Source organism: Cimex lectularius, unplaced genomic scaffold (assembly GCF_000648675.2).
Source record: "Cimex lectularius strain Harlan isolate CLEC.00 unplaced genomic scaffold, Clec_2.1 scaffold80, whole genome shotgun sequence".
NCBI classification, from domain to species: domain Eukaryota; kingdom Metazoa; phylum Arthropoda; class Insecta; order Hemiptera; family Cimicidae; genus Cimex; species Cimex lectularius.
In genome coordinates this window covers 353430-377231 of record NW_019392709.1, presented here as the reverse complement: position 1 = coordinate 377231, position 23802 = coordinate 353430, and the positions used below count along the sequence as shown (strand labels likewise).

Genomic DNA, 23802 nt, shown 5'->3' with positions numbered 1-23802 from the left:
GGCGTATTGAGCCGAAGGTCGTAGGTTCGAACCCCGCTGTGACACTTTTTCATCTCAACCAAGCCTTACATAAAAAATAAGAAATTGAAAGAAGCAATTTTGTCAGTTAGACCACTAAACATTGATTGTTGAGGAAATCTTCTTGATGAGGTCAGACCAGTGTTGATCCTATGGCCATCCTCGCAGTTTTGGTCTGTTAGATCAATTTACATTTTGATGCCATCCGAGGGTACAGAAGCAATACTTAATCATAATTTTTTTTTTTTAAGTATTATTTGATAATTCTGACTTTTTGCTTATCCATTTATCTCCACTTTACCTAAAGGAGACCCAATTTTGGCTGAACTCGGAAGCTGAAAAAATCTGTTGGGAAATTTTTTTTAAAATTTGACTTTCCTACAATTTGGCATTCCTTTGATTTCGCCCGATAGAATTGGGTCTGATTTTGGTAAAATAACGTGGTAGAAACTTGAAAATTTAAATCTGAACTAGTTTTCGTGGTCCGCTTGACCAAATAACATCTTTCAATTCATTAATCTGTATTTAAGGTATTGGTTGAGATAAAAAAGTCAGTGTCACAAGCGTGATTCGAACCCACTGCTCTACCACTTGAACTATCGTGACTTGGATCCACTCGGACACTAACTTCTCATCTCAACCCCACCTTTTTGAATTTTCCTTCCTTTTTGCCATTTTTCTAATGTCGTGTAATCTATTTGATTCTCGGTGCTAGAATTGCCGATCTTTTTAATAAAGTGGACTCAATTTTCACCGGAAATTAAAACTAAAGTTCTCGAGGTATTTAAAATTAGGAAATCGCGCAGGTTTACTTTCGACTGTCTAAATACCACGGGTGACGACGACCGGGCTGAGAACAGGTTGCATGTCAGCAATCCCCGTATTGCCGAGGGATTGCTCCAGATACAAGAGGAAGGAAGGTCTCCCCACCTACTTCCTCATAACACCGTTACTCCTTGCCTCTGGAGGGAGGACGGCCTTGGTCGGTATGCAGTCTCGGCACTAGGCCAATGATTCCCCAAGTGGTAACCTTATTGTGCTCATCTCTGGCTGCACATCTAACGTTGTACAAAGGCACAGACTAACTATCCGACCATTCCTTGCCATTTTTAATGTGATTTTTTAGAAGAGTGTCCATTGCCAGTGGTTTTATTTGCGTGAAGAAAGATGGAGAAATGAGTGGAAAGAAGATGCCATAGTGCGGAAAACGCAACCAGTCCTTCTTATGAGATTTCTTTTTTAGTTCTCGGGGTAATGAACCTTTATATTGGTCGTTCCCGATCATTTTGCCTAGCCTTTGCCAATTATAGATGAGTAAAGCACCATGATTGGAAATCCTCAGACTCAGAAATAGACCGAGCAGTTATGAACGTCAGGAATTGTTATGCACAAAGGGTACTGGGGGCTGTTCTTCGATTACAGTAAAAAAAGAAAAAGAAAGAAATCACAATCTTCACATGGTCTTACGATGTTTCAGAACCGAAAACTGGGTGATCGTAGATAATTTTAAAATATTTGAAAAATCCTATGTCATAACGACAAATGCAATACCAGGTATGCTATACATACAACACAATTATTTTATGTTTTATAATCAACATAGGACAATAAACAACATTTCTAAGCAGCTGAGGAGGGCGATATGCCGAAACGCCCCTGAAAGTCCGAAACAACGACGATAGACAGACCGAAAAGATCGGAAACAATCCAACTACAAGTTGTCCATATTTACCGTATCAAAAATTAAAAATAAAGTTTTAAGTAAAAGGAGACTGAAATTACCTAAACTAAATACTAATGGAATTAGAGGCTATGTTTGGTTGGTTTAGGCTAGTTTGGGTAAGGATAGGAAAGTGTTTGGGTCATACTGATAAAACATGACACAATGCGCATTTTCCATTTTCAACTATATATTTTTCAAGACATCGGGGTTAATTTTCAGTTATCAGATCTCATAATTACAGATCAACTCCTGTTGGGCTGAAAAAGCCATACTAAATTATTTTCGATAGTTTCCTTACCACAAAGGATTTTAATTTTCAACATGGATATGTTTTTGGGCTAGGTAAATATGCGTGGCCATTGCGTCATTCATGTCGCGTTTCATGGGATTGGTTAGGTTATGTTCGATAGGTTTAGGTTGGGTAAGGTTAGGAACGTGTTTGTGTTATACTGATAAAACATGACACAATGCGCATTTTCCGTTTTCAACTATATATTTTTCAAGACATCGAGGTTAATTTTCAGTTATCAGATCTCACAATTACAGATGAACTCCTGTTGTGCAGTTTCAGCAAATTATTTTCGATAGTTTCACTATCACAAAGGATTATGCTTTTCAACATAGATATGTTTTTGGGCTAGGTAAATATGCGTGGCCATTGTGTCATTAATGTCGCGTTTCATGGGGTGGGTTAGGTTATGTTAGACAGGTTTAGGTTAGGTTGGGTAAGGCTAGGAAAGTGTTTGTGTGATACTGATAAAACATGTCACAATGTGCATTTTCACCTATATTTTTCACGACATCGAAGTTAATTTTCAGTTATCAGATCTCATAATTACTCAACTGCTGTTGTGCTAAAATTGCCATACTAAATTATTTTCTAAAGTTTAAATATCACAATAAATATATAACACAAAGGATTTAAGTTTTACATGTATATGCTTCGGGGCTAGGTACAATTTTTTGTCTGAACAGGGCTTGAAGAAGGTTTTGTACCTGGATATGTTTTTGGGCTTTTTTGGCGTGGCCAACTTTGCATCGCCGATGTCGTGTTACTTGGGAGTGTTCATAGCTAAGGTTAAGTTAGGTAGGACTTAGGATTATAGTTATAGAAGTGTTCGGGCACATGGTAATGTTGCTTTACTCCAAATTTTTCCTGAATGGAGTAGATATTGAATTGCTTGCGAATGCCTACCAGGAAGTTAGTTTTAATTACAAAACTAAGGAAATTGCAGCAGAGACTATTTAAACAAATGATGCATTGTTTTTTCTATTTTTTTTTTTTTTAATTAGAAATTTTACATCCTGAGGTAAAAACGAGTTCGTAACTTAAGAAAAAGCAAAAATAATGAAAGGGTCAGTAAGAAAGAGAATGAATCGCAGAATTTTCCGTTTTATGCTCAGGGCTGGCGATGATCACAAGATGTTTGTCATATTTAATACGAGCAAAGACAAATGAACAGTTTTAATGACGTTAATTTAATGACATCATAACCGTATTTTGTAATAATTATCATTTTGCAAGAATGTTTTAAACTGTTCCGGTAGTTGAATACTTCATCCTGGTTGCCAAATACTGCTTTGAGTTATAAACAACTGTTACTTTATTTACCCTTTCACGGCAAATATTTATCTATTTACTTTATTTATGTTGTCTTGGGTCTTAGTAATAAGGATTTATTCACTGAGGAAAAACATGAGTCACATGTAGGTGCAGGTTAAAACAAGCATCTAATTAGTAAAACTTTACTTTTCCCAGACTCCCTAACTACTTCTTATCATAACTGAAGTTATGTCACTAGCCTTCTTTCGGTTATGTGGCTCTTCTGTCAACCTCGTGATAACGTTTTTAGTCCATCAAATCAAAATTAGACTGCGTGGTTCCAGTTTGTTTTCTGACCACTGCATTTTTTCCATAAAGATTGATATAATTAGCCTTTTGACCATTTTAGTCTTCTTATCAAGTATATTAAATGTGTTAGGGCAGTTGAGGAGCCTAGTTACAAAGGCGGACGTCCACTTCACGCCATTTTTCATAATGCTTGATTTTCTGTAGAAAATTAACTGTTTTAAATTCACTAGTTTCGTGGTCCGCTTGACCTTTCAATTAATTAAGGTTTCTAGTAGAGATAAAAAAGTCAGTGTCACGAGCGGGATTCGAACCCAAGATCTTCGGGTAGATACGCCGCTGCTCTACCACTTGAGCTGTCGTGACCTCGATCCGCTAGGACACTAACTTCCTTTCTCAACCTCACCTCTCGAATTTTTCCTCCTTTTTGCCATTTTTCAAATGTCGTGTGATCTATTTGATTCTCGGCGTCAAATGAGGGAAAATTCAAAAGGTGGGGTTGAGATGGGAAGTTAGTGTCCGAGTGGATCGAGGTCACGATAGGTCAAGTGGTAGAGCAGCGGCGTATCAAGCCGATGATCGTGGGTTCGAATCCCGCTCGTGCCATTGACTTTTTATCTCAACTAAAAACCTTAATTTAAAAAAAATTAATATATTATTATTATTATTTCAAGATAAAAGAACGTTTTGATATGTTTTTATTTATACCACTGAAGTTCTTCCAACGATTCCCATTCTTCTGCAAAATGTTTATGCAGGAGATTTCCAACATTCTTCAATTTCAAATCATTCACTTCTGTTCCAATTTTTATTGTTGGATTGACCATCGCAAGGGATTTTCTCTTTTTTTTCAATACGTTTTGAAGTCCCAGTGTTGAAGTAGTATGAAAATTCACCTCTGACAAGGATTTTTCGACTTTTCGATGACTTTGAAAAAACTACTCTTTTCCATTGACTTATGTGGAAGTGTAACTATGCTGGTGTTTTTACATACAGTCTTGCTTCTCTCTCCAGTCATAGGGCTCCCAATGTACTTTTATAACTTTGACAATGCCATATCTTTTTAAACGATCTATGGTATTTATTGAAAGATTTTATTAAAGATTTTGTTGCTTTAGCTCTTTTTTTACGAGCCTAAACACACGATCAACCGGCATAAAGGAATGTTCAATGAAGGGGTAAACGATTTCAACGCTTTTGATATTTGTGGGAGCATCCTTAGAAAGCTATTTGGCTACCATAGTTAAGTCGAACGTTTTGATACCTTGTTATGTCAATCGACTTAATTTCGTTATAAACTATAGATGTAACTTCATTTGATCTTCGTTGGATTTCGTGGTCCGATTGACCAAATAACATCTTTCAATTAATTAATCTGTATTTAAGGTTTTGGTTGAGATAAAAAAGTCAGTGTCACAAGCGGGATGCGAAAAATGGCAAAAAGTAGGGAAAATTCAAAAGGTGAGGTTGAGATGGGATGTTAATGTCCGGGTGGATCGAGGTCACGATAGCTCAAGTGGTAGAGCAGCGGCGAATCTAGCCGAAGGTCGCGGGTTCGAATCCCACTCGAACATTGACTTTTTTTACCTCAACTAAAAACCTTAATTTGTTGAAAGATATTAATTGGTCAAGCGGACCACGAAAACTAGTGAATTGAATAAGTTAAAATGAAGTACATCTTTACTAATGCTCTCCGTGGCCATTTCATTTGTCGCCGAGAATCAAATAAATTGCACGACATTCGAAAAATGGCAAAAAGGAGGGAAAATTAAAAAAAGGTGGGGTTGAGATAGGAAGTTAGTGTCCGAGTGGATCGGTCACGATGCTCAAGTGGTAGAGCAGCATCGTATCTAGCCAAAGATTGTGGGTTCGAATCCCACTTGTGACACTGACTTTTTTATCACAACTAAAACCTTAATTAATTGAAAATAATTTATTTGGTAAAGCGGACCAGAAACCTAGGAAATGTAATAAGCAAAATGAAGTATACTTCACTAAAGCTCTCTATGGCCATTTCATTTGTCGCCGAGAATCAAATAGATTACACGACATTTGAAAAATGGCAGAAAGGAGGGAAAATTCAAAGGATGGGGTTGAGATTGGAAGTTAGCGTCCGACAGCTCAAGTGGTAGAGCGACGGCGTATTTTGTCGAAGGTCTCGTGTTCTAATCCCGCTTGTGACACTGGCTTTTTTATCTCAACCAATACCTTAAATACCATCATTTTGAAATGTTTTCATTGGTTTTCAGTCCAGGTGTAAATGATAACGTTTTTCTTTCTTAACTGGTCCGTCCCAGTCACAACAGTAAGGTTGTAACAGTATAATTGCCTAGAGTAATATGCAACCTTATGCAACCTGATCACCCACTTTTGGCAGGGATAACTTTTGCTGATAATCAAAGAAATAAAGTAGCAGTCAGTCGATTTATATTTTTAGAAGATCAAAGAAGCATTTTGCCTTTTTCTTGTTGTTCAAAAGTTTCTTCAACTTCAAGCCATTGATTGTTTTATAGTCTTTCTCTGTTCTTAATTTTGAGTCAAGTTCGAGAGACGTGCTGCATTCATCGGTTGCAGATGTGGAAAAGGAAACGTTAAAGTTCGTGTTAAAGATTGTACAAAAGTAGGAATGCTTGACCGTCAAATCTGGTTCGACATGTGCGATGCTTAGCTCGCTTGGTAAATAAACTCTACTAGTCTTTCCTGTGATAGTGTGATAATAGTGTGACTCAAGTGCTTTGAAAATTTTTATGAAAGCAATGACGGATTTCCTTTTTTCTTCATGTACCTTTCTTTACGCCAGACACCTCTCGACTCAGTCGGTACAAAACCGTCGGGGTTTCGCTTGAAGTGTTTAAAAAGGCCCAAATTCGGTAAGATACACGACAAACCTTCAGTGAACACCCTGCTTGATTTTATACAAAAAAATTCGTGCGATATTGGCGTTATTCTCGTTTGTCAAACAATTGGGAATTCTGTTTTGCTTAGAATGTAATTTCATAAAAGGCTTGGTGAAACTTTTGAAGGTCCACCGTTCGTAATAGGAAGCAGCTCAGATTTCCTCTGGATTGCACGTCGGCATTATCGGCATATTCGTTGCGGAATATCAAAACGCAAAAAAAATTGTTACTAAAATTAAAATATTCGGATAGAATTGCAGAATGAAAGCATGAGTTGATCGAAAATATAAATCAATTTTACTTAATTCAAACGCTTCGCAACTGACCGCTTCCAACTGGATGTTTTCCTTTTTCCTGAAGATTCAGGTGGAGTTACTGCTATATATTTTTCCTTTTTATACACAACGAATAATAATGAATAGTAAAAAACACAACCACAAGATAAACAACACAAAACGCGGAAAAACAAGTACATACATTGTTATCGGTCTGTTGTCAGTTGTGATTGGTCGAAATGAGATGTCCATTTTTATAAATGTCTCCCCGTGGAGATGTCCGATTTTGTATATACCTTGCATATTTACATTAGGATTTGTCTTACGTGGGGCCACTTTTGCCACGAAATATCTACACTAATCGATTCGCCTTGAAATAACGACAAAAATGTGCAGACTAACTCAAATGGGAAAAATAAGCATGTCTGCTTTTGTTTCTAGGCTTCTCAGTTATTTTCCATCACTTCTCCGTGTATGACGAGAGTAAATTGAATCGTGAGTGTAAACAAGGTTAAGAATCCAATATTCCAGTTTTGAGAAAACTTATTTTATTCCGGAAAAATAGTTTTAGTCAAAATATTTTTATTTTGCAATTAATTAAGTTTTTCAGTTGAGATAAAAAAAGTCAGTGTCACGAGCGGGATTCCAACCCACGACCTTCGGCTCGTTACGCCGCTGCTCTACCACTTGAGCTATCGTGACCTCGATCAACTCCGACACTAACTTCCCATCTCAACCCCACCTTTTGAATTTTGCCTCCTTTTTGCCTTTTATCAAATGTCGAAAACTAGTGAATTTAATAAGTTAAATGAAGTATATCTTCACTAAAGCTCTCTGTGGCCATTTCATTTGTCGCCGAGAATCAAATAGATTTCATGACATTTGATAAATGGCAAAAAGGAGGGAAAATTCAAACGATGGGTTGAGCTGGGAAGTTAGTGTCCGACTGGATCGAAGACACGATAGCTCAAGTGGTAGAGCAGCGGCGTATCTAGCCGAAGGTCGTGGGTTCGAATCCCGCTCGTGACACTGACTTTTTTTATCTCAACTGAAAACCTTAATTAACTGTAATATATTGATTGGTCAAGCGGACCACGAAACTAGTGAATTTTTAGTTTACGTTCATTCTATGCCTTGAAGGAAATTATGTGAGTGAAAAAAATGTCCATGGTATCTATAGCTATATTAAAAAACATCTGTTGGTATTTTATCTTTCTTCCGTTTATTGGGAAAACAGCTAAATATTCACGTAATAAAAAATGTTTTTTAAGGAATACCTTTCTTTAAAAAACGCAAAAAGTCATTTTAGTTATTGTCATTTTTGCTCTCACAATCCTGGTTGGTTGTTGGCCATTAAAAAATCCCTTGGTTGACGGTTTAAAATCTTCAGGGATATAGTGCACCACCTTTTTGATGTGTTCTACGATTTACTTGCTTAAATTGAACTTGGTTTTTTTCTCAATATCTGTCGTTGTTTTTTTGTAACACTGAGGACTCCAACCCTTGACATCCAAAATCAGGTCAATATCAACGGTTCTTATCTCAAAATGGGGAAATTTCCAGAAATCTTATACGTCTTGTTCTTACTAATACTTTTCATACAATTTTCAGTTAATTAATATTTATGTAAGGTATTGGTTGAGATAAAGAAGTCAGTGTCACGAGCGGGATTCGAACCCACGATCTTCGGCTAAATACGCCGCTTCTCTACCACTTGAGCTATCGTGACGTCGATCCACTCGGACACTAACTTCCCATCTCAACCCCACATTTTGAATTTTCCCTCCATTTTGTCATTTTTCAAATGTCGTGTAATTTATTTGATTCTCGGCGACAAATGAAATGGCCACGGAGAGCTTTAGTGAAGATATACTTCATTTGACTTATTAAATTCACCAGTTTTCGTGATCCGCTGGACCAATTAATATCTTTCAATTAATTAAGGTATATGAATGGTATGGGTCGAGATAAAAAAGTGAGTGTCACGAGCGGGATTCGAACCCACGATCTTCGGCTAAATACGCCACTGCTCTACCACTTGAGCTATCGTGACTTCGATCGCCATTTACACGACAGTTGAAAAATGGCAAAAAGGAAGGAAAATTCGAAAGGTTGGGTTCAGATGGGAAGTTGGTGTCCGATCGGATCGAAGTCACGATAGCTCAAGTGGTAGAGCAGCGTATTTAACTGAAGCTCCTGGGTTCGAATCCCGCTCGTTACACTCACTTTTTTTATCTCAACCAATGCCTTTCATAAATATTAATTAATTGAAAAATGTTAATTAATCAATCGGACCAGGAACTGTAATGGATTTTTCATAAAGTTTTACGCCCTTAGTAACCTTGTAATCTTAATCGATTTTGACTCATTCGAAAGCGCTTAGATACGGCTACAAAATCGTCACTTATTTCAGCCAATTATGGAATCTTAACCTTGTTACACGCACCGATTCTATTTGTTTGTTTTTTGAGCCGCTAAAATAAATTTTACAACCGACATCTTCCTGTGTGATACTTTTGTACATTCCTTTTCGTCTGGATCTTGATTAATCTTCATTAATAAAATATAAAAAATAGCCTAGAATTTGTGAAAACTAATTAATTAATCTCAACCAAAACCAAATACTTACAAATTTTATTTTTTAATAAATTTCATTATCCTTCATTAATTTATTACTTCTCTCCACATTATAAATGATCGAACGTCGAATATTATCAAAGCTTTGCTGGAGACTAAGTTTGGACGAAGCCCGTCACATCCTGTTCGCTCTTTTACATACTCTATTACACTCAATTCCTCGGAACGGTACGTGTTTTTGTCGAGAGCCGTAATGTAAGCCTTACGGGGTCTGAGAAAGCCGGATCTTTAATATACCCGCAGAGATCGATCTTGTCACAATTGTATTCAGATCATTCGGGCCGCCAAGTCGTCAGGTGTGGCAATCGGTAGAATTCTAGTCGGTTTATGACCCATATCCTGAAGAAATAGGCGATTCTCCATTCCTGGAAGAGAGGACGAGGGCATAATTGGAAAGTTTTATACACTTATTAAGTTTTAAAGATGACCCTTCGGCATTCTCGTCATAACCTCTGCCATTTTAATTCGAAAAAAAATTACAATATTCATACATTATATTAAGGAAACAGTGCTTCAATCTGTAGGGACGAGGGAAGATTATATTAACTTAAAAATTACACATTATAACGTATATAGTATATATATTGGAGAGTTTTGGAAAAGGGCGCCAGCCTGAAAAACCACGCTCTGCTACCAGTATTTATGGTAACTATGTGGATCTCCTCAGACAAAAAAAAATGTTTAAACAAGAAAACAAAAAACAAAATTTAAATAAAGGTTGATTCTTCTAATTTAAAATAAATAATAGAAAACGTATATACATTAATTAACAAACAATAAAAATTATAATTCAAGACTACTCACAATCCACACTCAGCTGAGATATGAAATATTAATTTTTAAATTTAGGAGAGACTAAAAATCAAAAGCCTGTATTCACGTGGTCGACCCAAGAGCGAAGAGTGCGAAAAATCCTTTTTTTTTATCCGAGAGGTTTTTTCCTCCCGAAAACTCTCGATTTTTTTGTGGCGCCCTCTATCAGGCTGGCGCCCTTTTCCAAAACTCTCCAATATATACAGGGTGAATTGCTACTCGTGCTACAAACTTCTCCAGTAGATTCTTCACCCTAAAATGAACAAAAAAGTTCATATTGTCCATGGTCCGATTCTCAACCATTTCAGAGTAATTTCGCTTTTTATCGATTTTGAAAGATATCACGTCCTGGCGTCGGAAAATCGTGATATCTTTTAATCTAAACATTTCTCTNCAGGACTACTCCATATAATCCTCAAGGAAATGGTCAGGTAGAGCGCTACAACGGCATTATCTGGAAGACCATTCTACTTTCTCTTAAGTCACAACAGAAAGAGATAACGCAATGGGAAGAAGTCCTGGGGGAATCACTTCATGCTATCAGAAGTCTTCTAAGTACGGCCATTAATGAGACCCCTCATGAACGTATGTTTCGGCATAGTAGAAGATCAACAAATGGTCTAGCCACTCCTTCTTGGCTAACTACACCAGGACCAGTCCTTCTTAAGAAATATGTCAGACAAAGCAAATATGACCCCTTAGTGGAAGAAGTGGAGCTGCTCGAGGCAAACCCGACTTATGCCCACATCAGATATACTGACGGAAGGGAGTCAACAGTGTCCCTTAGACATCTGGCACCTAAAGGTGACACGGAGTATACACAGTTAATTGACAAGGAAGACCAACTACAAAAACAGGTTGTGGAATCTAAAGAGCCCTTGCTTCCCAGAGAGCAGCAACAAGATCAACAGGAAGTGACTGAGGAAGTACATGAAGAACCACCACATGTACCTGGACCACTAGAAGAATCAAGTTTTGAAAGACAGAGGCCACAACGTCCAGTTAGAACTCGTCGTCTACCAAGTTACCTAGGATCATTACATTCTGTCCCTCAGGAGGGAAGAATGATATAGAATCGACTGTCTAGTAATCGATTATTGTTTTATTTAGCTTGTAACCAGCGTGATCATTTTTGTAGTGTGTTGTTTTCAATTATAACACACAGTTTCCTCTAAAAATTGAAAGGACTAAAGATTCGCTGCCGTATTCGAGCACAATTCTTCTATTGAGTGCCTACACGCTCTATTTATGGAGCCAATGACACCCTTCAATTAAGTATGTAGTTCTCGATATTTCTCCATCACCCTTTACATATGCTGTGCAACTAATTAGGTGAAGTTTGACATGGTATTTTCCACGGTAGGCACTCTTTTAATATTACATAGTCACTCACACTAATAAATACACATCCGAGAGGACGGTCGAATCCCGCTCGTGACACTGAGTTTTTTTATCTCAACTAATACCTTAAATAAAGATTCATTTGAAATGTTTTCCTTGGTTTTCAGTCCAGGTGGGGTTCAAATTCAAAAGTTTGGGTTGAGATGGGAAGTTAGTGTCCGAGTGGATCGAAGTCACGATAGCTCAAGTGGTAGAGCAGCGGCGTATCAAGCCGAAGATCGTGGGTTCGAATCCCGCTCGTGACACTGACTTTTTTATCTCAACCAATACCTGAATTAAAGGTTAATTGAAAAGAATTTATTTGGTCAATCGGATTACGAAATCTAATGAATTTAATAAGCAAAATGAAGTGTACCTCACTAAAACATCCGTTGCCATTTTATTTGTCGCCGAGAATCAAACAGATTACACGACATTTGAAAAATGGCAAAAAGGAGGGAAAATTAAAAAGGTGGGGTTGAGATGGGAAGTTAGTGTCCGAGCGGATCGAAGTCACGTGAGCTCAAATGGTAGAGCAGAGGCGTATTTAGCCGAAGGTCGTGGTTTCGAATCCCGCTCTTGACACTGACTTCTTTATCTCAACCAATACCTTAAATAAAGATTCGTTTGAAATGTTTTCCTTGGTTTTCAGTCCAGGTGGGGTTCAAATTCAAAAGTTTAATGAAGTGTACCTCACTAAAACATCCGTTGCCATTTTATTTGTCGCCGATTTGAAATGTTTTCCTTGGTTTTCAGTCCAGGTGGGGTTCAAATTCAAAAGTTTGGGTTGAGATGGGAAGTTAGTGTCCGAGTGGATCGAAGTCACGATAGCTCAAGTGGTAGAGCAACGAATTTAGCCGAAGGTCGTGGGTTCGAATCCCGCTCTTGACACTGACTTCTTTATCTCAACCAATACCTTACATAAAGATTAATTAATTGAAAGATGTTATTTGGCAATCGAGCCACGAAATCTAATGAATCTAATAAATACATTCACTCTCAATATAAACAAGAAAAAAGACCACGATTTGTTCCTCGAGTTCTAAAAACCCTAATAGGGACCCAAAGACTCTTGCTGCATACGAGCATAATTATCATAGCCGGTGGTATTCCTATTCTCCCACTGGAGCTTAGACATGTATCTAAAAAATAAAATGGAATCCTTCGAACCCGCTGTTTTCTTTTTTCATTGACCATTATTCAAACCTATATTTCAAATTTTTAAAACTTAAATTATTATGGAGAGTATTTTAGAAGTTTTCTTTAACAATTCGCTCCAAGGGGAAATCCACGCGTAATATCCTGTTGTAAATAACACGTCATTTGATAAACAAATAATTTGTTAGTTACTGACATTTTTTAAAATTATGCAGAAAGCTACATCTGACGGGGTTAATTATTGCAGTATCACCCAATTGAGTATGAGTTTTTAATTATTTTTTTTTCTTTTAATCGGCACCGTGTACGCACATCCTCCTTGTCGATCCGCCAAGTAGTTGCGATATGACGCGTGCACAAGGTCCTACTTTCTAAAAATTAAACTTACAGAAAGGAAAATAATGAAAGGCAGAATCTAGGAAGGGAATGACATTGGCACCGAGTTCAACAGCCGACCTTGCGCCCACTGACACGGTCTTCGGTTCTTCCCCCCTGCGAGTAAAGTCCTCCCAAGAAATGTCAACAAATCGTCCAAAACTGCCTTTATTATTTCAATAATCGCCGGACTTAAATATTTCAAAAATAATTCTATAATTAAATATTAAACAGATTATATGCAAATATAAAAAAAATTGAATATACAGGGTGAATTGCTACTCGTGCTACAAACTTCTCCAGTAGATTCTTCACCCTAAAATGAACAAAAAAGTTCATATTGTCCATGGTCCNGGTTGAGAATCGGACCATGGACAATATGAACTTTTTTGTTCATTTTAGGGTGAAGAATCTACTGGAGAAGTTTGTAGCACGAGTAGCAATTCACCCTGTATGTATCGACCAGACAGTTTTAGTAGGTTTGATACCTTGAAAATTCTTAGTCCTAGGTTTGTGTAAATAATTTTAATATTTTTGATGGTGAGGTACCTCGCGACTGCACATGTAAGCCATCCACCGGATTCATAGTCGAAAAAGCTTGATGTTCATCATCGACCACGAAATTAGTTAAGCTACTCTTTTTTGTGAACTCTGTTTAGTTTTTTTCTCATAGACATACTTTATAAACTTTATAAACTCTTTATAATTGTGTTTGTTCTTTGTCAGTTCTACCAATTTACTTTCATCATCTATTTTTGTTTTTATTTCCATTTCTCGTATTCTTCTTTTATGGTTATAAATTTCGCATTTCGTCACAATATGTTCAGCACTTTCTATTTCCCCACATTGGCATAAATTGGTGTTTTTTAACTTGTAATTATATAAATATTTATTAAATTCTCCATGCCCTGTTAAAAACCGGGTAGTAATATAATTTGGTTGAATAAAATTCCCGTTTTTGATTCTTGATTTAATGCATGGCAAGAATTTATAAGTAGTTCGCCCTTTTATGCTTGCACTCTATCTTGCTTGCCATTTTGTTATATTTTCGTTTTCTAATTCTTTAATTTTTTCACTATAATTATTGCATGTTGTTTTCCTTAATTTGTGAATCTCTATTTTTTTTAAGGAGTTCTAAGTCAATTGGTATCTGCCCTGTTATAACTTGAAGTGCATGTAAGCCCTTTACCCCCTTCAACCCTTTACATAGCCATTTTAGTGCTTTGTTCAAATTTTAGCCCCCAAGTAGCTTTTGCTAAGTTAGCCAGGTAATTTTGTTTTCCTTCTATTTTTTTCCGGGTGTTCTCAATATGGTTGCTAGGGTTGAAACTGTTACTGATCACTACTCCTAAGTATGTTACGTTTTTTTCCACTTTTATTGTCTTCCCGTTGAGGCTAATTTTGGGTTCGAGGGTGCTACTTTTCCTTTTAAGAATTGAACTTTGGTTTTTCCTCTGATACTTGGAGCTTTTGTTGTTGGCACCAATTATGGACTATCTTTATAGCTTCTTCGCTGTTACCATCAACAACTAGGGCCAAGTCATCCATGAATGCAGTTGCACTTATTTGTTAGGTTTGCATTTCCTCCAATATTCCATCAAAGGCTATTATCCATAAGTGGTCCTAGGATGGAGCCCTGGGGTTCACTCTTTTGAACAATTCTTCTTTATTAATTTCTGTTGTTGCATATCTTTCGTGGAAGTAATTTTTGATAACTTTGAGCAGTTGATCCTTTGTTATAGAGGTCAACCACTACTTTTGGCCACCATAAGCTATCAAATGTTGCTCTAATATCAATGTATATTGCAGCTACATATTTTCCTCTTTTGTCTTTAACGTCTTTTTGGAGGTTTAGTATTGCAACGGATGATGTACTATTAAAAATTTTTTTAAAATAAATTTAAAAAAAATTACTATTAAAAAACACGAAGCGGTTTTGTTTCAATGTGGCGTCCCTGATTCTAAATGATTTTCCAAAGTGATCAGTGCTGAACCCACATCATCGACCGAAAAAACGTCATCATCGACCTCTAAATTAATTAGGCTACTCTGGATAATTTGGTATACATTTTTAAAAGTCCTTACTTAAATTGTACATATATAAAACATCGTAAAAATAAGTAAAAAGCGGAATTAGATCAACGGGTGATGTACTATTAAATTTTTTTTTAAAGAAAACTAAAAAAAAATACTATTAAAAAACGCGAAGCGGTTTTGTTTCAATGTGGCGTCCTTTGTCTAAATGATTGTCCAAAGTGATCAGTGCTGAACCCACATCAACGACCGAAAAAATGTCATCATCGACCACTAAATTAATCAGGCTACTCTGGATAATTCGAAGCCCAAGACCACAAAATAATTCTTCTGTTCGAAAATGTTCGAATTATCAAGAAAAAAGAAGAAAATTATTAAGAGTTAATATGCATTTTTAAAAGTTCTTATTTAAATTGTACGTACATAAAATATCGTAAAAATAAGTAAAAAGTGGAATTAGATCAACGGGTGATGTACTATTAAAAAAAAATTTAAAAAGAAAACTAAAAAAAAAAATACTATTAAAAAACACGAAGCGGTTTTGTTTCAATGTGGCGTCCCTGTTTCTAAATGATTTTCCAAAGTGATCAGTGCTGAACCCACATCATCGACCGAAAAAACGTCATCATCGACCATTAAATTAGTTAAGCTACTCTGGATAATTCGAAGCCCAAGACCACAAAATAATTCTTCTGTTCGAAAATGTTCGAATTATCAAGAGGAAAGAAGAAAATTATTAAGAGTTGATGTGTGTGTAAAAAGGAAATAATATTATTTTAGGTTTTTTTCTTGTTCTTTTAGTCATAAAATCGAGAATAGCATCCAATTTGTATATTTTAAAACTTATAATTTAATAAATTATATGTTTTTTAGTGACCAGATGTTCGATAGTTTGTTTTAGTAGTGAGGAGCGGTCAGGAAAGGAGACTTTTAGAAAAACACCTTTTTAATTTTTTGCCGACATTTCGACCTTTATTCCGGTCATCTTCAGGGCCTGGCTGAATCACAAAACAATTGTTGATTGGAAAAATACAATACAGATGTAAATATGAAATATTTGGTTTAAAATTTATGTTTAGATCTGTATTGTATTTTTTCTAATCATATGTTTTGTTATTCTCCCATTCTCTGAAGATGTTCCGAATAAAAGTCGAAACGTCGGCAAAACAAAGGTATTTTTATAAAACACTTTATTCCTGTCCGCTCCTAACGACCTCAACAAAATAATAAATTATTATATCCTTTTATTAGATTTTTTTATAATTGCACACTTATTGATGTTCTTGGCTCACAGAGCGAAAATCGGAATCGTACAAATTATCGACATTTACATTAAGTACTTTGCATTTGGAGAGAACTATGATCAGTTTAAAATATTAAAGATTTTTTTTTATTGTTACATTTTTATTAAAGCCAACTGATAATTCGAAGCCCAAGGGTCACAAAATAATTAGAATTATTAAAATGTTCTAATTATTAAGAGGAAAAAATATATTAGCGGTTGATATGCATTTTTAAAAGTTCTTACCCAAATTGTACATTTATAAAACATCGGAAAAATAATTAAAAATGGAAAAAGATTAACGGGAGAAATGCATTGCAATGCACTATTAAAAAAATGTATGAAGCTGTTTTGTTTCAATGGGGCCTGGCGTTCTTTGTCTAAACGATTTTCCAAAGTGATCAGTGCTGAGCCCATTGACAGACAAAACACTGAATGACTGAACGTCGAACTTAACAAACTAGAAAAAAAATCGAAAAAACGTTAGGCTGTGAGGAAGTAACAGTACCTGGAAGTTTAGAATAACTTCACAAAGAAAAAGTTGGAAGTATAAAGAGAGGACGCGGCTCCATTTCAATTTATCGAATGCTTTCTTTTCCCTGTTTCAAAAATATATTTTGTATTAACGAGTGTATCAAAACACAGAATTTTTTTGTCGATTTGCCAAAGTATTCTGCTGTGGAGTTCCTATTAACATGAAATTCGCTTATTTCGTTTTTTGTCGGTAATTCGTATATTTCTGTATATTTATGATTTGTTAACTGTTTCGGGAGAGCGCATTTATAAGCGTGAATGTGTGTGAGTAGATCATGTTGGAGGAATGTCAAGTACCAAATCAATCCTCAACTAGATCAGTGTGTAAAGGGAGGAATATCGATAAGTACACACGTAATACAAGGGTGAATTACTTGGCTCCATATAGAGAACCAATAGTCACTCATTATGAAACTTTTGCTTTAATAATGCAGCAAATCCTTGAGTACCCTGTTCCGATTTGTAGAGAAATTGCTGTTCTCTTGTACGTATGTTGTTTTGTGGTTCTTTTCTATACATCAAGAGTGATATTATTTATTTAAGTGTATAGGGTAAGAAGGCCAACTGTGGCTTGATGAGTAGCCCTTCAACCCCCAACTAGATTATAATAGACTCATGAATTAGTGTTATGGTCAGAAAAACAAATAGTGCTTTTTGCAAACGCCAAGCTTTCAACACTACATTTCATTTTCTTCAGGTTAGGCACATAATAAAAATTTAAACGTTTACACATGTTAAATAACAAAACCCTCTATTATCCATATTTCTGTAAGAACTATGATTTCTTTAAAGCAAATTGCCATATTCACTCCTTCTCAAGCCATTTCTATCAATCATCAATTCTAGTCCACCTCAGAAAGTTCCCTTCTATTAAAGCTTTATTTTGGACTAAAGCTTAATGTAGCTAGATGCATAAGTGAGTTGTTTTTGAATGGGTTCTTTCATTGATGATGAAGTTTGTTTATTTCTGCTAGAGTGGCTTAGTATTTTTTTCTTGGCGTAAAAGCAAAAATGCAGTATGTTGTTCAAACGAGCACCAAGGTATCCTAGTTGACCATGGAATGCATTACTTGCACTCACTAATGATCTAGTTTGCTCTATGCCCAGAAACCAAAATAGTTTTGCTGCTATTCGGCCTAATAGCCAATTTGTTGAGGGATTTGAAACATTTTTTTAACATAAAGTGTTAGTTCTCTAGATGTGGCAATAATTCCGATAAGAGGCTTGATCAAAAGCAGTGACATCTGCACACAGTGCTACGTCTGAAGTCAATTTGGTCTATTTAATGTTGTTTATGAAGTAGTTAAAATAGTATAGTAGCCAGCACAGAACTTTGGGAACACCCAAATCCGAACTTCAAGTATCTGGGCATGAAAGTGTATACCGAACAATTATTCACTGTAGCTGTACACTAGGAACATCTAATTTAATTATATATTTATTTAAAAAGTTGACAATTATGTATGTGCATGTTTTCATGTAAGTTAGAATTGACTAACAAATATTTTATATTTGCAGCATCAATCTTAGCTGATAAAGGGTATGATGTTTGGCTTGGTGATACAAGGGGTAACGCTTATTCTAGAAAACATATTAGTCTTAATCCAGACTCTCCGGAATTTTGGGATTTTAGGTAAATAGTTCAATAATTTTTGTTTGTTTTTATGCTTAAAAAAAAATCAAAATGATTATCGTTGACTGTATAATCAATTTTTTCACCATCTTGTTTCAACTTACAGCTTTCATGAAGTCGGCTACTATGACATTCCAGCGATGGTGGACTATATAAGGCTACAATCTGGGCACAAAAAGGTGTACTATGTCGGATATTCGTTAGGTGGTACCGACTTCCTTGTCATGGCATCAGCCCGTCCAGAGTACAATAAAAAAATAAAAGCTGGAATATTGATAGCCCCTTATGCTTACAGCCCATCAAACATGAATAGAGTAGTACAAATGCTCGTAAGCATTACGACTTCTGTTATGGTAAGAATCCACTTGAGCATATTATTTATAATTTTAAACAATTTAATCATCTTTTTGCTGTTTTCAGAGACGTTGGAGAATGTTAAGAGTATTTGAAGTCTTTCCAAGATCAAATGCTACTTTAGTTATGAATCATCTTTTGTGTATGCCAAAATCTAGCCTCATGCCATTATGTCTTCAGGTTTATAACCAAATATTTGGACTCACAGAAGAATTAAATGAGGTAATTAGTTTTAAACACAATTCTACTATTTGTAAGTTAATTTAATCTGAGATAGAAATAAATATAATTGATATATAAGGATTTATGAAGTCAAAGAATTATGATTGCAGGATCATCTTATTGATTTAATGAGCACATTCCGTGCAGGGTCATCAGCCAAGACTTTGAATCACTGCATGCAAGTTATGCATATGGGTTAGTGTGCTCCCAGAGTTTATCTCATAATATTGTCTAATAAATTGTCATCTGTTATTAGATTCTCTGCGATATTATGATTACGACGATGCAGAAAACTTGAAGAGATACGGACAAACCGATCCACCTGAGTACAACCTTTCCCTTATCACTGCTCCAGTATCGCTTCACTATAGTTCTCAAGACTGGTTTGTCAGTACAGAGGTGAGTTGAAATGGAATTTTTATTTTTTGAACTTTTAGGTAATATGCATATTCAAACTTTACTCTATCTTACTGCATTCCATATCTCTTACTTCAAAGATTAATTGAAAAGTTATCAATGGTTTCAAAGTCTAAAAATAGCTTTTTGACTTAAACATCAGCCTTTTAGTAATAAAATTGCATTATATATCTCTTCATGCCATATACGTCTGATGCATCAGTTGCATATGGTATATTTCATAGGTGGTTTCAAATCAACTATTGATTTAATGAGTCATAAGCCTATGCAAACCTCAGACAGTATTTGAAGGTTATCCTTCTTCAGCTTCAAGGCCAAGATGTCCCAACATCCTAACCTTTGCAATTTGGCACACTGAATGCTAAAAATGTAATAAAGAACATAATTAAAAAAAAAGAAAGTGGCAGCATCAATGAGCTAGGTAAAGATGCTCTCATGCATCATTTAGTGCTCGGTCGATAGGTGACCATGGAAAGGGGTTAACCGTTGAAAAGGAATAAGGTTAACCTGATTAAGAATAAGAATGTGAGGTTGACATACACTTACTTTTGAGCCAGAGCCCACTTTATTTGAACGATGCTATTCCTGGGCTCCATATAGAGAGGGCATAGAAATGACACTCGATATGAGAATTGTGTTGGAGCACAGCAGCTAGGTTTTGGGTCCTCTGTTCACATTTTTGAAAAAATAGGGCTAATATCGTATATAGTACTATATTATTTTTTTATGGTTCTTTTTCTGTTCGTTAAGAGTGAATTTATTTATTAGAATGAATTAGTATGGGAGGATTGAAATCAGACACCCATTATTAGATATGGAGAGTGATTATATGATCCCGGAAACAATCTTCACAACTTCCTATAAAGTCTCAACGAACTATAAAGGAAAGGAAGAACACAGGAGAGAATCAGATACAATGATATAGTGTACAGATGGGTCCAAAACAAACGAAGGAAATGGATCAGGCGATTTCTGTACAAGTCCAAAACATGAGCAATCAAACTCATTAGGGAAGTACATTTCAGTCTTTCAAGCTGAAATACATGCCACCAATGCTTGTGCTCTGGAAAATCTTAAAAGAGGTTACACTGGCAAAAAATTGTTATATGACTTGATAGCCAAGCAGCCATTAAAGCATTGGCATGTAAAAGAATCACATCAAAATTAGTCAGTGAATGCATTCAAAATCTCCAAAACCTGGGGAAACACAACAACCTGATGATATCTTGGGTGCCAGGGCACGGGGGAATTTTGGGTTACGAGAAAGCAGATAGTCTGGCCAGAGGAGAATCTGCAAGACCATACATAGGCCCCGAACCTATTCTTGGGATAACAAAAACAAATATAGAATCCTCCATCGCAGAATGGATCCAAACAAAACAAAAGGAGAAGTTGATAAACTCTAGCGGTGCTAGACATAATCAACTTATGATGAAACAACCTTCACCAAGACTGGCACTTCTGCAATTGGAGAGGGCAAAACTCAGAGGAGTGGTGCGACTACTAACCGTCACTAGCATCTGAGAAAACATCTACCCAACATGGGTGTATACAACGATGATCCCATTTGCAGATTATGTATTGAGGAGGAAGAAACAGCCACTCACATCATCTTCGAATGCGAAGCAACAGCTCAATGGAGATTTAACCTAACGTACGGAAAAAACTTAGGGAATCAAATTGCAGCAGCGACAGTCAATGACCTGATACTTCTAAGGAGAAGGATTGAGTCTATTGAACTGAACTAAGGAACTAGGAAGGTACAATAAGCCAGAAGGCTGCAGTGCCTGGGGAGTGCAAACCCCGCTTCCTAGTATCCTTTTTCACCATACCATGGGAGGATTGATGATGGAATATTAAGTACGAGGCTGAGGCTAGTTATACAATGTGTGTAAAACTGAGTGAATGGCATGTACATGGGAAAAATAAGAGTTTGTGAGTTTAGATTTAAAAAATGATAAGGGAGGTGCAATATAAACTAGCTGTTGTTAGCCCCAGTAGCCCAACTTCAACGACAGGAAGATAAGTCTGATTTTGGACTGCTAAAGTAAAGCCTGAGGTAGGCTGATTCTCATGATCAGCTGGTGAATTATTGTCAGTAAACCATAGGACGTGATGGGTTTGGCTATGAACATGTGTGTATGCATGTGCAGGTTGAAATATTTTTTTTTTTAATTATTACATCTGTGAGTCGCATAAAATATATTTGATAGCCAGTTTCAGTACTACTGTCGGTTTCACAATAGTCAGAAGCCCACGTAAATCTCAGGAAGTATTCTTCTTTAAGATTCTGCTTATAATTTTATGTGTGTTTGTCATTGTAAGAAACTTGAACTCTTGTAATGAGTTCATCTCCATTATCTTTCCATATTGATAATAATTATGTAATGCACCTCACATATTAACATGGCTTAAATACATTTACACTTTTGAATATTGACAAATCTGTAAACACTGAATAATTGTGATTGCTACGTTAACCGGGTTTAAGAAATATACACATTTGAGAGATGCATCTGTGAATGTTATTTACTTGTAATGCAATTTAATAACAAAAACCTTTCTAAAATTTAAATTGTACTTGCTGATTGATAATTTCTGATTTCTAATAAAGTACATTTGTTTACAGAAAGTTGAACGGCTGACGTCAAAGCTTCCTAATGTAATAGGAAAATATTTAGTCTCTTCTAGAAGTTTCAACCACATGGACTTTTTGGTTGGCATTCATGCTAGGGAGCTGGTATACGAAGATGTAACAAACGTCATATCAAATTTAACATGAACGTTAAACATTTATGTCCCACCGTTTTAAAGTTGCAACTTAACAAGTGTATATTTTGATATTCAATTCGAGGAATGTATATAGCTACTCTGTGTGTAAGGTGTACGTACATCTTCAAACTGAACAGTAACCAAATATTGTTAGCTTACTATAAATATTTAAGTCATTTAATTGGTAATCCAATTTAAACAAATAATAAATATTTTGTAAATAAATCAATTAAACAAATTGTTTGCATTACCTCGTCTGTGTGTGTGTGTGTGTGTGTGTGCGTGCGTGTGTGCGCGCGCGTGTACATATATTTATTATGCATGAAAAATGTGAAATAATATTATTTCAGGTTTTTTTCTTATTCTTTTAGTCATAAAATCGAAAATAGCATCCAATTTGTATATTTTAAAACTTGTAATTTAATAAATTATATGTTTTTTAGTGACTAGATGTTCGATAGTTTGATTTAGTAGTGAGGAGCGGTCAAGAAAGGAGTCTTTTAGAAAAACTCCTTTTTAATTTTTTGCCGACGTTTCGACCTTTATTCGGGTCATCTTCAGGGCCTGGCTGAATCACAAAACAATTGTTGATTGGAAAAATACAATACAGATTTAAATATGAAATATTTGGTTTAAAATTTATGTTTAGATCTGTATTGTATTTTTTCTAATCTATGTTTTGTTATTCTCCCATTCCCTGAAGATGTTCCGAATAAAAGTCGAAACGTCGGCAAAACAAAGGTGTTTTTATAAAACACTTTATTCCTGTCCGCTCCTAACGACCGGAGGAGATTAATAAATTAATAAATTATTATATCCTTTTATTAGATTTTTTTATAATTGCACACTAATTCGAAGCCCAAGGGCCACAAAATAATTTGAATTTTCAAGATGTTCTAATTATCAACAGGAAAAAAATTGATATGCATTTTTAAAAGTTCTTACCCATATTGTACATTTATAAAACATCGGAAAATAATTTAAAAATGGAAAAAGATTAACGGGAGAAATACATTGCTATGCACTATTAAAAAAATTATGAAGCTGTTTTGTTTCAATGGAGCCTGGCGTTCTTTGTCTAAATGATTTTCCCAAGTGATCAGTGCTGAGCCCACATTGACACTATTGACAGAGAAAACACTGAACGTCGAACTAAACAAACTAGAAAAAAATCGAAGAAACTGTAGGCTGCGAAATTTAGAGCGACTTTACAAGGAAAAAGTTAGAATTATAAAGCGGGTTCATTTTGATTTATAGAATGATCTCTCTCCCCCTGTTAAGAAAAATATTTCGTATTAACGAGTGTATCAAAACACAGAATTTTTTTCGATCCGTACAAAAGTTCGTATTAACAAGAAAAGAGCAAAATGGAGGGAAAATTCAAAAGGTGGGGTTGAGATGGGAAGTCAGTGTCCGAGCGGATAGAGGT

At 35.7% G+C, this 23802-nt stretch overlaps 1 protein-coding gene and 1 non-coding gene across 2 annotated transcripts in view; one reads left to right on the top strand and one right to left on the bottom strand.

Moving 5' to 3' along the window:
- Positions 1 to 22546, top strand: part of LOC106663864 (lipase 1-like) — a 74765-nt gene extending 52219 nt beyond the window's left edge. The window contains exons 3-8 of the mRNA XM_014389064.2: positions 18494 to 18608; positions 18715 to 18961; positions 19029 to 19184; positions 19295 to 19379; positions 19441 to 19583; positions 22231 to 22546. Of these exons, the coding sequence (XP_014244550.1) occupies positions 18494 to 18608; positions 18715 to 18961; positions 19029 to 19184; positions 19295 to 19379; positions 19441 to 19583; positions 22231 to 22383 (899 nt within the window). The 3' untranslated portion in view covers positions 22384 to 22546. The remainder of the gene's footprint in view (positions 1 to 18493; positions 18609 to 18714; positions 18962 to 19028; positions 19185 to 19294; positions 19380 to 19440; positions 19584 to 22230) is intronic.
- Trnav-aac lies at positions 7392 to 7464 on the bottom strand. The gene has a single exon. It is a non-coding gene; the product is annotated as a tRNA-Val (tRNA).
- Positions 22547 to 23802: the final 1256 nt, after the last annotated feature.